This window comes from Oreochromis aureus, linkage group 17 (assembly GCF_013358895.1).
Source record: "Oreochromis aureus strain Israel breed Guangdong linkage group 17, ZZ_aureus, whole genome shotgun sequence".
In the NCBI taxonomy this organism is placed as follows: domain Eukaryota; kingdom Metazoa; phylum Chordata; class Actinopteri; order Cichliformes; family Cichlidae; genus Oreochromis; species Oreochromis aureus.
Genome location: NC_052958.1, coordinates 8896719 through 8913213, shown reverse-complemented (window position 1 = coordinate 8913213; position 16495 = coordinate 8896719). Strand labels below are relative to the sequence as shown.

The window sequence follows — 16495 nt, the reverse complement described above, 5'->3', positions numbered from 1 at the left end:
AATACAACGCTAAGCCTCATGCTGCATTTATTACAACAGCATAGCTTAGTAGTAGAAGAGTCAGGGTGCCGAGCTGGCCTGCCTGCTGTCCAGAACTTTCACCTACTGAAAACATCTGGAGCATTATGAAATGAAAAATATTCTTCTCCCAAAATTCCAGCAGCTGATCTCCTCAGTTCCCAGATAAATACACATTTTTGTTAAATAATCGTTTGACATGTTTTGATGTTCTGTTGTAAATAAAATATGGGATTATGAGATTTGAAGTGAGGAAGTTTACTGTGTCATAATGTGGAAACTACATTAATGCTACAAAGATGTTTTGTATTTTAAACAACATGATGTTAGCTATTTAGAACCTGTGATAAATAAATATTGCTGCACTACTTGCTGCTGTTAAAAATAACTTGTCTGTGCCTAGTGCGGCTAACAGTTACAACCTAAAACTGCGTTAGAAAATAAATACTGGTCCAAAATTTAGACATGAATTTGTACCAATCAAAATTAAAAGTTGATTATCAACCAAACAAAACATTTTACAGTCTTTCTAAGTTGCTCACTCAGTTAGAGAGGGTTCACGTGACGTGTTTGGAGATGTCGCAATTATTAAACAGCACATAAATGCACTATAAACATTAAAAATCTGATTTTATTTGCTCAAAACACAATAAGTCTCATCTCCAAACAGATCTCCTTATTAGATAGTTTTATTTTTTTATGTGCCCATATTTTCAGTAAAGCTAACAAAGTTTGAGATTTAAAGAACCAAAATAGCAGATCTATATATTAGTTTTGGATGTGGTACAGTTCTGTTGGCCATGCAATGACATACATTGTTACATTATTATATATTATGTAATAAACTGTAGAGCAGGATGGTGGCAGTCCAGTTGCCTTGCAGCAAAAAGGTCCTGGGTTTGAATCCACTGGCTAGCTTGTTTGCATGTTTTCCCTGTGGTAGCGTGTTTTTTCTCCGTGCTTCCTCCCACAGTTCAGATGAGTGAGGTTAACTGGGTTTTAAATTGGCTGTAGGTGTGAATATGAGTGTGAATGGTTGTCTGCCTCTATGTGTTAGCGCTGCGATAGACTGGCAACCTGTCCAGGGTGTACCCTGGATTTAGGCTCGGGCCTAATGGATGATAAAATGTCTATGAAGGCAGAATAATCACACAGCAGGAAAATGAGCTAATGAGTCACTTTAGTATTTAACCTGATACATTTAGTCATTTAGTCACACAGTCCAGTAAAAAAGATCCAAATTCTTTTGTCCCGACAAAGGATCCATATTTTTTCCATCAGTTTTCATGGCTATCAAGCCACATTAGTATGAGGAGGCCAAAAATATGGGAGAACATATTAGGAGCTGTCATCAAGAGACATGAAGAAGCGGATTTCCTTATCGGTGCTTTCATGTAGAGAGGCAAAGTAATACAGTAATGGGTTCAGAGAGTGCTTGAAAAAGTAAAAACATTCCATAAATATGAACATTTTGCTGATGTCAAGCAGTTTTTCCGGTGCTGCGAGACGCACAGTCACATACGCTGTGCGAAATATCAGAGCAATAACAGCAAATACCAGGGAGCCAGCGATGATGCGAAGAAATAACTTGGTAATCCTCAGCTTTTTCTTGTCAGAGATTTGAATTCGGTTGATCCCTCTAACAAGTAGTGAGTAGCAGGCCAACGAGACGACATGGCTGATAACTGTGAATGTGATGTAGATACATTCTTGTACCGGTGAGAAGCTGAAATTCTCACAGGAGCCCTTATCCGTCCACTTCCCCTTAATTTTCACCTCACTTAGGAAAAATATACCCAGCAGGGCTCCGAGTAGCCACACGGAGGACAAAAAAATCTTCTGCTGTGTCGGGGTCACTTTGATCCACTTTTCACGGCGCAGAATCTGGCAAATGAAAAGGACATTTTTAGATTAAAGTTTGCTGCATTTTTTCTTCACTGATGTGTTCGTGGGTATTGAGCCCACGCCGACCCATTCAACCTGGATTTCATTCTCTAGAAGAATTGGTGTAATATTAAATATTACCTTTATGCGATCAGTGGTTTTAATCCCCACACCAATAAGAATTATAGTCACTGTTATTTAAATCTTGCCTGCAGTGGCATATTTTAAAGGGTATTGTTCTATCTTTTAAGCTTGTACCTTTTCTTTTTACATTTATATACATTTTATCAAATTGGCATCATCAGTACTGTGCTGGATTAAATATTAGGCGTTTCTGTTTGCATTGTGCGCATGGATATAGAAACAACTGGATAACTCTGATGTTAAGAAAGAAAAGTTAATAATGATACAAAGACAAGCTCCTACGATTTTAAAGTGGGTTTATGAATGGAAATTGGGTATAATAGTATCCTCAGGGGAATATAAGACGCATTTAGCGATATCAGTGTTTGTGTATTCAGAATATGATGTTCACCTCATGCAATACAGCTCTTCCCCTTCTCCTTTCGTTCAGCTTTCCTGCGCCCCACTGGGGAGTCTTTTGGCTTTCTCGTTTAGCTTTGTCTTGCTGGCTTATTTGTTACAGACCATATCTGGTTAAAATGCCGGTGGGACCAGTGAGGTACATTACTGAGCGGCAGGGATTATTTTCTCTTGTAAAGTTTATCTTGTCTCAGTGGGGTTTTTATTAGAATGTATGTACAGTATATTGGAACCAGGAGGAGATTAAGATTATTCTTTGTTGCATTTGCAGTAGTGGAACTGGAAGAATAAATATTATTGAGTCTGTCATGTAGGAAGCATGACAAATGCTTCACGTTGGAAATAATTTTACGCGTATGTGAGCCAAAGGAAGTGCTTGGCTTGGCTTAAGCATGCCAAAGTAGATCTTTATTTGTTTCTCTCCAAAAGTTGAATCTGTTCATCTGGACGTAGCGTTTTGTGGGAGAAACGTTTCGTCACTCATCCAAGTGACTTCTTCAGTCTCAGCTGACTGCAGGTTTCCCCAAACCTTATAAACAGTACATTTGCATAATGACTGAAACCAGCCCACTGAAGGAACAATGGGCTGTGAGGTCAGTTCCTTAATCATAATTATGCAAATTCCCATGACCATTGATCAACAATCACTGACCAAAACCCACTGATCAAAGAACACTGATCAATGGCCATGAGTACCATTCACAGAGAGTTGGGGAATGGCTGCAATCACAGCATTGTAAGATGGCGAAAGATGTACCCTTAGGCCCCCTCCCCCTCCTGCAGTCAGCTGAGACTGAAGAAGTCACTTGGATGAGTGACGAAACGTTTCTCCCACAAAACGCTACGTCCAGATGAACAGATTCAACTTTTGGAGATTTACTTTCCTGGATGATTGAGAATGCATCAAGACGTTTATTTGTTTCTCTTACTGTTTTTATTTGGCTACCTTTCTCTTTTCTTTCCTTTTTTTAGAATAATTGGTTAATGTATGTGAACAACGGCAGACGCTCTACAAATCTAATGAGCTTGAAAGTCCATATTATAGATGACCAACACAGCCTGAATACTCATAGGAAATTTTTCTTGTAATTTCTTTAAGTAGTCTTCAGGAATAGTTTTTCAGGATTCTTGAAGGACATTCAAAGCTCTTCTTTGGATGTTGGCTGCCTTTTGTTCTTTTCTCTGTCAACATGATCCCACACCGCTTCAAAAATGCTAATGTCTGGGCTCTGGGGAGGCCAATCCATGACTGATACAGGTTTGCATTTACTGCATTGGCAGTGGGTGTGGGATTGTTGTCGTACTGAAAAATGAAGCTGCTGCCAATCAGACTCTTTCCAGATGGTATTTCATGATGGATCAAAATCTGATGGTATCTTTTTTGTATTTTTCAATCCACCAATTTTGAAAAAATCCATCTCCAAACCAGGGGATAAGGGATCCACTGCGTTTTACAGCTTCATTTTGACCTCTTCTTCTGAATATACTGAGGATGATTTGAACAAAAATATTCCAAGGTTGGACCTGTTGCCACTGATTTTCAGCCCAGTTCTTGTGTAATTTGGCATACCTCAGGCTTTTCTCCCTGTTTCCCTTCCTTAAGGATGGTTTCTTGACAGCCACCTGAGACCATTTCTGATGAGGTTTCAGTGAATAGTGGATAAATCAACTAAAGGGCCAAATGCATCTCTCAGGTCCTGTGTCAGGTCTTTGCTGGATTTTTTTCCCTATATCTTAAGGACATGACTTTCAAATATCATCTGTAGATAGTTTTTAGCACTTTTACTTTTGTGCTCCACTTTTTCAGTTTATATAGATTTCATCTAACAAATCTTTAGGAATCACATTGTTGGTGCAATATTACTATTTTATGCCTGTCAAACTGTGTTATTGTTGGTATTTTTTATAGATTCAGCTAGAGGAATGGGAATAAATGATGCATTTTTGTGATAGGCTGCTTGTAACAAAGTACCCAAAGATAAAAACTGGTTCTTTGCTCAGTTTTTTGTGATGTGTAGACACAGCATTGGTTCATCCCTGTAACTTTCATATGCTTGAATGATTCAAAGATCAGTGTTAAGAGGCTAAATTTTAAAAAAACAAAACAAAAACAATCGTCTGCAAATGGACTGAAAGTAAATGAAAAGCTGCCAATGTCCAAAGAAAAACTTTGAAAGACCTTCAGAAAGCCTTAAACAATTGATTAAGACCACTTTAAAAACTTTAGGAAAGTCTGGCTCATTGGAAGGAAAATATAAACAAATGTGTGGTGGCTCTTTTAGACAGTACTTATAGACAGTACTGTACATCTGTTTTTTATTTCCCAAGATAAGAAACACTCTTAATTGACTCAAACAAAAGTACTACTTGTGATCTTATTTTCAGAAAAAATGACAACATATTTGAAAGATTGATAAATACATACCTGGTAGTACTTCTGGATGCTTATCAGCACCAGAACGCTTAAGTTGGTGGTGTTGCAGAAAAACAAGAGGTAAATGAGAAGTTGACAGATTGAATGGTTTAAATGTAGCCCGGTCCAGAAAACGATGCTGCCGACCAGCAGGATGAGCAGACAGAGGAGGTCCGACAATGCCAGGTTGAAGATGAGGTGCTGCGACATGGAGGAACCGTGCAAATTCTGAATGAGTTTCCCTGTCACATTGATGTTTGCCAAGATGCCAAGTATGGAGCTTAATAGAATAACCACACCAGCAGCAATGTACCAGCGATCGAGGCACGATTCCTGGAAGAAGCAGTTGTGGAATGTGGGTAAAAAGAAGAGGATGGAGGAGATGTTGGAATGGTCTTCGGTATTCATTGTGAAGTTGAAAGAGAAAGATATAGCAATAGTGAGACTTAATTAAATCTGAAAGAGGTATAGCCCATGTTGTATCCAGCTCAGCTGTGTGACCTACATGCTGTTTTGCACACACCCTAGTGGTTTGTGGTCTTGAGGTATATTTAAGGGGAAAAAAATCACATGTAAACAAGACCTTTTTTCTTCTTTTTCTTCTTTTGTTTATGTGTAATACTTCACAAGGGATATTTAAAGTTAAGCTGTATGCACACAAGAAGACAGTCGAAGGGATGTTCCAGTCACAAGTCAGTGTCCTTTAGCAATTTTTAGTGACAAGAAGCGATACAACCACAAATTATGTAAAAAGGAAAGTTTTTTCTTTTTGCATATTACCCTTGAAAAGTATTTGATCTGATGCAGAATTCATAGTTCATTCAAGGTCCACTCCCAGTGGAAGCAAAGCGACCCAAAACATAGCACCTCCACCCATTTCAGTTGGTATGAGCTTATCCTCCTGAAAGTCTCCTCCTGCATGTTTTCTATCAGTTCTATCTTTGATTTGTCTGTCCAGAGTACATTATTCAACAAGGCCTTGTCTTTATATTTTTACCAAACTTTTAGGGTTATTTCTTCTAGTGTGGGTCTCCCATGTGGGTCAAAATTGTTACTGCAGTACAATCACCTGCAGATCCTGGGAAGAAATCTCTTAGAGACATACGCCAGACAGGCTGCACACAGGCTGAATCTGTCTGTGGCAAATTCATTCAGATTGAAATTAATTAGAGAGCTTTTTAAATCCACAAGCATCCATAAGAAAGACACTCCTAAGTAGAAACCCCAGTGACGAGGTGTATTTGAAGGTGACAATGAAAATTTGGAATGATGACATAATTTACATTTTATGCAGTGTATTTTTTTTGAGGAACAAAAGTTTGCTTTTTTTTTTAAAAAAACGACTGCTTTTCCGTGTGTTGACAATAGCATTTAGCACGAAGGAACACAGCTTCTCAGAGTTCTTAATGTGGTTGTAGATTTCTGCAGGTGTTTTGCCAGCCATGGATTAAGTGTAGAAAAAGAAGTATTTATTCTAGGATTAGTTTTAATCCATATCTGTGAAAGTAAGCTTCTGTGTTTATTTTCTTTCATCTGATACCCAACTGTTTTACTGTAAATACTACACATTTTTAATTCTCTTTACCTGAAATAAAAAGCTTGTCTTTTCGATCACTTCAGCAACTGATTATATTTGCTATTTTCAAAACCACTGTCACCACAGATCACAGCTGCTGTAAACTACGTTCTGAATTACCCCAGAAACCTAGAAAACATTCATACAGTGACAAACAGATGTACATGTGGACCAGCTTTCATGCAGATAAAATATATTTGCGAAATACTTTTCCTAGCAGTTAAACTAGCACTAACCAGGACTTATGGATATGTCCAAATCCATAATACTAATTCTACACAGTATGCACTACATCGCAGTCATCACAGCATTTTTAGCATTTAATATATATACTTAACAAGGTACACCATTTATGTACAGTGAACTCATTTTCATGTTAAAGGAACCAGTTTAAGAGCTTGAACTTTGTGGCTTGTTGCATTATCGTGCTGGAAGCAGCCATCAGAATATATTGTCAAAAGAGATGGACATGGTCAGCAACAAAAATCAGGTACACTGTGGTGTTTAAACGATTCTCTGTGAGTACAAAGGAGCCCAAAGAGTTCGAAGTAAATTATCTGCCACACCTTTACACCACCGGCAGCAGCCTGAACTGTTAATACAAGGAATGATCATGTTTATATAGTCCGAATGTTGCAGCAGAAATCGAGACTGATCAGACTAAACAGCGTTTCTGCTTTAATCTTCTTTGTCCCATTTTGGTGAGCCTATGCAAACTGTGGCCTCAGTTTCCTATTCCTTGCTGACAAGAGTTTCGCATGGTGTGTGGTCTTCTGCTGCTGTACGTTCAGAGATGCTCTTCTGGATACCTTAGATGTAACAAGTGCCTTCCTATCATCTTGAAGCGTCTTCACCATGTTTATACGCACCAATGCACTGTATAAAAACTATAAAAGTGTGTATGTATAACACAAAAATCAACATGACATAACAGCTTTATAGTAAAAGGAACTGACAAAACTAGTGCCTCGAAATACCTTTAGATGTTCTTAAAACTGACTTTCACTTCACTTTACTGAACTGTCACTGCCAGCTAACCTTTGCAAACAGAAACAAGATGACTTTTTAAAGTTTCAGTACTGATGGTTTTCTGTATGTTCCCACAGGTTACTGTAACCCCTCACAGTGCTGTGAACAGAAAACTTAGTTTGTGCTTTGCATTGCGAGTACAACAACTCGCTCTCAAAAGTGGGGGATCTATGTTTGTTTGTGTTTTTTCATTTAATCATAAACCTTTCTCGCGATCAGTATGAAGTATTGGTTTGGGACAAACTGTGTGTTTTTCACTCCTGAGCGAGGTGTGTTTAATGAACCTACCTCCTGCTGCTACCTGCTGCTGCAAGCCAACTGAAGCTCAATCAAAGATAATGACTCAAACCAGATAGGCGTCAACTTATATCTGTAATCGGTAAATCATTTTCAGCTACGTATACATGCTGCAGGTTTTGTTAAATGATTGATTCTATTATGAGGAAAAGCTGAGATGAGGAATAGTTGGACAAACACACACCTGTTATGTCAGAATCCCACCTAAATGTAAAGTAAAGTAGCTCGTGACCACTGAAACCGTTAAAGAGGTCACACCACAGAGATGTGGGTATTAAGGGAGCATGTTTGCAAGATGCTGCAGGTATCTGACTTCATGAAGAGTGCATTGTTTAAAGGCCAAACATTTTAGACTTGTCACAAAAATCAACAGACCCAAAAATATCTGAAGATGAAATATTTCAAACAGTCTGAATGTATTCAAAGTTGTTGTAATTGGCTCTGCGTCATGTTCTTAGTATATTTTTACTGAAAGTTCTCCCCATTCAATCAATATACTGTATATATGTTCTAGATTTACAACATTGTAAGATTAGCATGCTGTGTGTTCAGAATAACAATGCTAAAATCCTGCTGTTAAGCAAGTTTCACCATCTTAATTTAAAGCAGCATAAAACCAAGAATTATAGCTGAGGCTCATTGGAAAGCTATTAATGCCACTTTTACCCAATTTCAAGGCAGTTCATCACATAAATGTTCAATTGGGGTCATATATAAAAGTTAGTGGTAGTACATCCAGTGGTTTTTAGCTCAAACCATAAATGGTGGGTTGACCACCCACCAACTTCAGCCCCCTGAAAGCTTTGGCATGGTACTGTACTCTCTAGGTGCAGTGCAGAGCTCTGTAGTCCCACCTCTACGTGCCATTTAAGAGCAATGTGTAAAATAATTGGATCCTGCTGGACTTCAGACAGTCCAGCAGGTGGTGGAGAGAAAAATGCTCCAGAAGCTGAAATAAGTTATGATCAACCCTACACACCTGCTCCAGGCCCTGGAGGTTATCAACAGCAGAACCTTCAGTCAAAGACTGATTGCTCCAAAGTGCAAGTCTGAGTGCTTCAGGAGCTCCTTTATAACAGCTGCTATAATAAGGTTTAATGCACATTAATAATAATCTAATTTTAGCCACATGTTTGCATATTTTCACATTAGTTATTGGCTGTTTTATTTATTTATGTATCGTTAACTTTATTAGATATTGATATTGTTTTGCTGCTTGGAATGTGTGGTGTTATGTCTGTGCTGAAACTGCTGTCGCAAGTGGTTCTAAGAATTACCTTAGTAATTAGTACTCACGTGTGAAGCTTTGTCTGCTTGTTTAAAATTAAAATATATTTTAGTATTACCCAGAAGGTTAATTCTATTCACCTGGACGTAGCGGTTTGAGGGGGAGAAGCATTTCATCTCTCATCCAAGTGACTTCTTCAGTCTCAGCTGAATCCAGGTTTCCCCAACCCTTAACAGTATATTTGCATAATGACTGAAACTAGCACCACTGACGAACAACGGGCTGTGAGGTCAGTTTCTTCATCATTAATATGCAAGTTGTCATGACAGCTGATCAACCACTGATCAAAAACCATTGATACTGATCTGTATGCATTGGTTTATGGTACACATCAAATTTTAAATGTCCCCTATGAGCGATCTCACTACTGTTTTTAAGGTTGGGGAAACCTGGATTCGACTGAGACTAAAAAAGCCACTTGGATGACTGAAGAAACGTTTCTCCCGCTGAAAATGCTACATCCAGATGAACAGAATCAGCTTTTTTAGATTTCCTTACCTGGATAATTGAGCATGCATCAAGATATTTGACTATTTATTCATATTTTCTATTCGTTTTAATCACTCGCAATAAATATGGCACTTGAAGGAGCATTAAGAAGAGTTTTACATGCCGTCTAGAGTGATTGCTGAGGATTGTGGAAATCTTGATGGTGATATTTGCATTTATTTCAAGTGAGGTGTTGTGTTATTTCTCCTAGCATTTGGGATTTGTCTTCAGTAGACTAATTAGCACAATGTCATCTCTCTGTTTCCTCTGTGTGTTTAGATTTGGACAACAGTGATGCCAATGAGAGGCTGAAATTCAGCATCCTTAAGAGACTTCCTGAGGTATGTGCATCTCTGCAAAGGCTTTTTTCCAGGGTCTTAATTCCTAAAACAGTACATTCAAACAAATGTTACAACTCCAAGTCTGCAAACTAGGAAGTTACAGCCTGAAAGGAGTAAGGAGTAAAAGAATATAACGATGCACAGGCTATTCTCATCCCTTTTATTAGTGGGGTGGGGGTGGAGGGGAGTTGTCATCTTTTCTCGAATGGTTCTCTACCCAAACTTCCCATTCCGGTCCAATTAGGATTTTGAAGTTATTTTAGGTCTCATCTCCCTCAAGCTCCCCTCAAGCCAATCACAGAGCACTTGTGTAACCAGCTGGTACGAGAGTGAAGGCGCATGTGAGCGCAGAGGGTTGGGGAGAGGGTTTCCATAGATAGCTGTCTACTGAGTCTGTGTCTGTTTATGTTCTAGCCCTTGTGTAACTTCCACGTGTTCCTGTGTGGGTACAGTATATTTCTTTTGTAGCTGCGTGTGTGTTTGTGCATGTGTGTGTGTGCATTACGTCCGCACTGTGATCACAGGAATGTTCAGTGTTTAGCTTCTCTGTTCTGTTTCCTGCCTGTTACACTTTTGCTGGTTGGGTTTGGCGGGCAGAAGAGATTTAGCAGGTACAGCACACACACACTGAGTTAGAAAACAGGAGATGTAGGAGATTTCACCTTGACTAAGCCCAACACCTCTCATGATTCCCATCCTGTGTGTGCTTGACCCCCCACCACCGACCACCAAGGATTTCCATTAAATGTTTATAAGCAATATTTGCACTGTAAGAGGAACACCAGGGATCAGAATGCAGTTGAACCAGCTCTTTTGTCAATTCATGCAGGTATATTATAAATGCTTACTACAGTTATTGTGGTGGGACTAAACTAAAACAGGATACACCACAGAAACTCATTGCAAGAATTAATTTTTAATGAAATGCTCCAGTTGCCAGACGTAATTGTGGCCTGGCTAACTAAAATTAACTGATAAAGTTGTTGCTGCATCAATCAAGATTAAATGTGGCGACATGTCTCACCTAATGCCACGCGTCAGAGAGGTTCAGAGACAAAAAAAATTAAGCCAACCTACGTTTACTGAAATAGTCTCCTGAGGTTGGGTTCAAAAATGAGTCAGTCCAAATAGGCTCCCTTGTTAACAGCAGAAATTAACATGTTTACAGCCTGGTACAGCGATGTTTTTGCTCTGCTGCTAATTTCCTCCCTTATGACCTTTTTACTTTTTTTTTTAATATGCTCACTGGCCACGTTGTTAGGTACACTAATTCAAATGCTTATTAAAGCAAATTTCACAAGACAGCAACTCAAAGCGTTTAGGCTTGTAGAAATGGTTAAGACAAGCTGCTGAAGTTCAAACTGAACAGAAAGGTGATTTAAGTGTCTTTGAAAGTGGCTGTTGGTGTCAGGTGGGCTGTATTTCAGGGTATTTCAGAAAAATGGTAAATGGATTAGTGCTTAGATGCAGCTTTTTTACTCTAACTGAGCACTCAAAGCCCTTTTTTACTACTCGCTCACCTTTTTACTACAAGCCTCACTCACCCAGTCAAACACCCACATTCATAAAGTGCTTTTTTCTGTGCCTAAGCGCCTTCTGTAAGCTCACATTCGCACTCAGACGAATGTATCGGGGCAACCTGGGGTTCGGTATCTTACACAAGGATACTTTGACATGCAGGCTGGAGGATGTGGCGATCGAGCCACCAACCTTCGGACTGACAGACAACTCAGCCATATCTCTCGAGCCACAAAAACCCTGCAGAAAATGCTCATCTACTCTCATTTTCCAGCACAATGACATTTTTACAGAAAATAGTCCAGAAAAGAGAAAATCTCCAGTGACCAGCATTTCTCTTTGTGAGAGGTGCCTTTTTGACGCCAGAGGTCAGAGGAGAAAGGCCAGATTGCTTCATGCTAATAGGAAGGAAACGTAATTCAATTAGCCACTGTTTGCAACCAAGTTACGCATAAGAGCATCTCTGAACTCACAAGATGTTGAACTTTTGAGCACACGATCTAAAGCAGCAGAAGAAGATGTCCAAAGTTTCTGACCCATGGAGTGCGCGCCAGCAGCGCCATTTGGCAGCATAACCTTGTTGAATCTAAGCCACAAAGAACTAAGGCAGTCCTGGCAACAGGCGGTTCAACTCAGTACTAGTAAGGTGTACCTAACAAAGTGGTCAGTAAGTGTAGACTACCCTAGCAGAATTAACAGCCTCTTGTTATTTCCATCCTGAAAAACTAATTTCTTCATATTCACAGTTTGAAGTATTCTATAGGTGTAATAATCCCTATACTAAGTTCAGTCATATATTCCAGTCAGGTATGAAGTTTGTAAGTTGCTCAGTGCAGCCTCCTGTTTAGTTATTTTGTGATTAAGTAATGAGTGCAGTTGTGTGGAAAGAAGTTGTGTTGAAATTGCGACAAAAACACTAAAAATTACAGATGCGTATTTCTCTGAAACCCCTCATTAGCAGTTCACTCCTCAATAATGGTTTTGTGTTCCAGTTGGCAAAATAGAAAGGGACAGGTGTTCATAAGCTCCGGGGATATTTTTTATTTTGACAGCATGAACTACATGCCTAAAATATAAACTCGGTTATGTGTGTGCGTGTGTGTGTCTGTGTGTATGCGTAGCCTATGGTGAAGAGGATCTACCATATGTGGGATCATCCTGTCAGTTCTGCTTCAATCTCCAGAGATTATGTCAAGACTCTGCTGGAGAAACACAACAAAAATAAGGTAACACAGAAGAGTGTATCACACATGCCAACTCTCATACACACCCTAATCTCACAAACATTTTTAGAAAGTTATTCAGGCATTTAAAAAACAAAACACAGAGATAAATGTTTGCACTGGAATGTGCCATGATTTGATTTTGTTAATAGATGCATTATTTTTAAATCATCCAAAATGAGGAATATGTAACCATACCAGGAGCTATGTAAGGCTGTTGTTTTATGCTTCAAAGCGAATGTGCTAACAGGGTGGTGTTGACCTTTACTTTAGGGAAATACCATCAATTTTGTGGGTTTTTGAACATAAATATAGACTCATGCTAAGGGTCAGTAGGGGGAAGTTGAATTCAGTTTAATTTTATGTAGCTTTGGGATAGTTTTATGTAGATTTGGGCTAATTTTGCAGCCACCGAACCTCGGAACCTTGTAGCCACTGATTGAACTACGAATCCTCTGTATACCAAAGTGTTCTAGAGTCCAGTTTGGGCTAAGCTTTAGCTTCATGCAATGGAGCAGCAATCACAAGCACACAAGCGCAAATCTACAAGGTGTTGCCGTTGCTCAGTCAAAGATCAGGCCTCACTCAGATTGAAATGCTGTGGTTGGACCTTAAGAGAGCTGTGCATGAATGGATACCCACAAACCTCCGTGAACTGAAGCAACACTGGAACAATAAACAATGACATGTTGTCAGTCATCTGAGGTTGTTTTTACCACCTCCTGTCTAAAACCTTAGAACTGAGAGAGGTATACTTCCTTTTCACCATGACTGTATGTTCTTAATCTGTAGTTTTTAGTGTTCCCATTGTTTTTAATGCTTAGGGCATGGTCTTATCAATTATAAACCCTCACTGAACAGGCATTTAGAGCGTCCATAGGTTATCTTTCAGACCCACAGGTCTATCTATGTTTATATTAATCAAATAATTATACAGAAAAATAGGCTTTTTCTCATTTTTAAAAAATAAACTACTACCAGAAAGTTTTATTTTTTGGTTTATTTTTTTCTGCACAGACATAAAAAAAAGACATCATTACTGAACGTGTTAAAGCAGTCACCCACTGATTTAGTCGGATGTGATGCTATTGCCAAGTCTCAGTCAGCTAATTGGCTCACAGAGAAGGCGTGGAGAGCCTGTGACATTTGGTGCAATGATAGTCTGTTGATGTCTTAAAAGTTAAACTGCAGCCAAGTTTATCTTAGAGAAGAGCTAAGGTGACTCAGTTTCTGGATTTGCTGCAGATTTGTCTGACTGTTTTCTTAAAAAAAAAAGGCATAAAAAAACCCCTGAAGTTGTGCTTTTGTTTTTCCTTCCTCCTTAGGGACTTGCATTCACCGGCAAAGACAAGCCTGGCTTCAGACCTGAGTTTGTGCCTCTTACCTACCTGGCAAAAATACTCTCTGATATAGAGGAAGAAGGTATTGTGTGTGTGTGTGTGTGTGTACATGTGTGTGCGTGTGTGTATGTGTGTGTGCGCACTTTTGTGTTTAGATAGAGGCCTTTCGAGGATTAAGACAGAATGTGTGTGCATGTGTGCGTGCATGCCTGGCCAGAAAGCAACTGTGTATCACAGAGTCTGCTGTTCTGTTTTCTATAAGAATCTCTGTCTCTTTCTGACTCTGAGCAGCTCCGAACCCCTTCGAGGAGCAGGAGAACGTGGACGCCAGGTTTGTGGAGGAGACGGCTCTGAAACAGACGCTAATTCTGCTGGGCTTCGAGAGAAAATGATAAACGCGCAGAGGTGGAGAGGGACGCGGGGCCGATGGATTGAGAGGGAAAGAGATGGGGAGGAAAATGTGTTTGAGAGACCAGTCATCATCGAAGGGGCCTCGAGGACAAGTAACGGATGGATGGATGATGGAAGGAGGGAGGGCGAGAGATGAAAAATGAGCGGCGGGATTGAAAGGCAGAGGCGTAGACATAAACAAGTTCTCACAGTGCGATGATGAATTAGGGTGGGACGGAGGGGTAGATGGATGGAGATGCTCAGAATAGGAGGCAGAGTCATCACCCCAGTTTTCCCACCTGCTTTTCAGGAAAGAGCTGAGATGGGTTGCGATGTGCGAGGAACAGCTGCAGCTTTACGCAAACCAAACAAATTGTTGGCAACAGCAGAAATTAGAATACAATAACCAACATGGGTACACCTTCACTTACGGTTTAATTAAACTTTGGGAAACTTTTTTTTTTTAAATCGATAACTGCAGGCAGTTATTTGTATCGTCTCCTCAGCTTCTCCTCTTGCTTTCATACAATTTATGAACATTGATGTCAAATGCTGTGAATGGTAATTATAAATCACTTGTTTAACTTGCCAAGCTTCCTGTAATGCTGCTGCACCCCATCAACTTGATTATATGCTGAAAAAAGCTTTGCAGACACAGTGGTTTGATGTGGTCAGTTTGGTTTTAAAGTGGAGCTATTATGCTTTTCCTTATTGTCTGTCATGCATGTGCTGTTACAGTGGTGGATGCTCACATCAAACATGGCTGGAGTTTCGAATGATTAAGTCAGCATATGTGCAAGTTTTCTGTAAGCGTCAAAAGCTCAGACAGTTTCCAAGTTCAAATTCAGAATTTCAAATACAACTTACATAAGAAAATTAACAGAACTTTTTAAGCATTGTGATTGGCTGGTCTTTGTATACATGCAGTTCTGTTTCAAGCATCATTCAGTATCTCCCTATGGGAAGCGCCCTCTGCTGTGACCATCATGTAAGCTCCACTATTACCACGCACAGCCCAATCACTTCAAAGAGACTGGGCCTCCACTGACCCCCTTTATAAGAGCCCCTGGCCCCACACTAGGAGTTCCCGCTTTCTGCCCTGTAAGGTGCCGGGATAGCTCAGTAGGTAGAGTGGTGGCCCCATGATCGGAAGGTCGCAGGTTCGATTCCCCTGAACAGCTAGCCTGTGGTACTCCTGAGCAAGCTACTGTCCCTACACACTGCTCCCCGGGTGCCCAATGGCACTGCTTCACTGACTGAAGCAGTGAATGCTTCACTCAGTGAATGTTAAATACATTTAACCCATTACATTATTAAAGATCACTAGAACTCAACCATCAGAGTAGTTTGCGAATGTAGGTTTAGCCCCACCCACCTGCTGTTCAAACCTTTTGTGTACATGGAGCAGCCAATCGGAAGAGCTTCTTAAAGGCCCACTATAAGAAATTATTATTGTTCAGAACTGTGACTCATGCAAAAATGAAGAATATAACATAAAATATAAGCTTGGAAATTAGCATAATAGGTCCCCTTTAATGCTGATTTATGCAGAATGATTTGTCTCTCTGACACCACAACTACATATCTATATGTTCATTGTTTGTAACACTTAATAGCTCCTGTTACCAAACCTAAATAAAGAGAACATAGGCACCTTATACAAAATCACTCCATAGAAGGCAGTAAGAGTCTGCTTCCACACACATGTTCAGACGTGTGCTTTGAAAAATCGTGCTGTAAATGTTCCTAATCCTTTCAGTGCCTGGATGTTTGCACCCTGCGCATCATCCAGCACTGCATTCCACAGATTATTTACATGTTGTGTTTTGATTGCAAAACCAGTGCTCTGGAAGAAGGGATCTCTCAATCGCTCGTGTTTACACCGAAATGTAAATAAATGTTTTGTCTTTTATAAATGGTGTTTTTTTTCTCGTTTTTTGCCTCACTTTTAAAGAAAATGGCAGAGTCACAAGCTTTGAGGTAGGCACTCTGTGCACTGCTTCCCAATGAATTTTGATGATGGGATGAACTTAGCACTTTTGGAGCACGGGGATAAATTAGGAAAAGATGTCTGCTTCCAGTGAAATAATTTGTAGCATGAAAGACTCTGATTCTCGAGAATATATGAGTGTTTTGGACAGGCTCA

General features: G+C 39.7%; 1 protein-coding gene across 3 annotated transcripts in view; it reads left to right on the top strand.

Moving 5' to 3' along the window:
• The window catches only part of LOC116309828 (gamma-secretase activating protein), a 46216-nt gene extending 29951 nt beyond the window's left edge, over positions 1-16265 (top strand). For 2 of the 3 annotated variants that reach the window (XM_039601372.1, XM_039601373.1), the window contains 4 exons: positions 9817-9878; positions 12518-12622; positions 13945-14041; positions 14251-16265. In XM_039601372.1, the coding sequence (XP_039457306.1) occupies positions 9817-9878; positions 12518-12622; positions 13945-14041; positions 14251-14351 (365 nt within the window). In that variant the 3' untranslated portion in view covers positions 14352-16265. Of the gene's footprint in view, positions 1-9816; positions 9879-10292; positions 10321-12517; positions 12623-13944; positions 14042-14250 lie in introns of all 3 variants that reach the window. The other variant, XR_005608882.1, reaches the window with a different exon arrangement.
• The last annotated feature ends 230 nt before the right edge of the window (positions 16266-16495 follow it).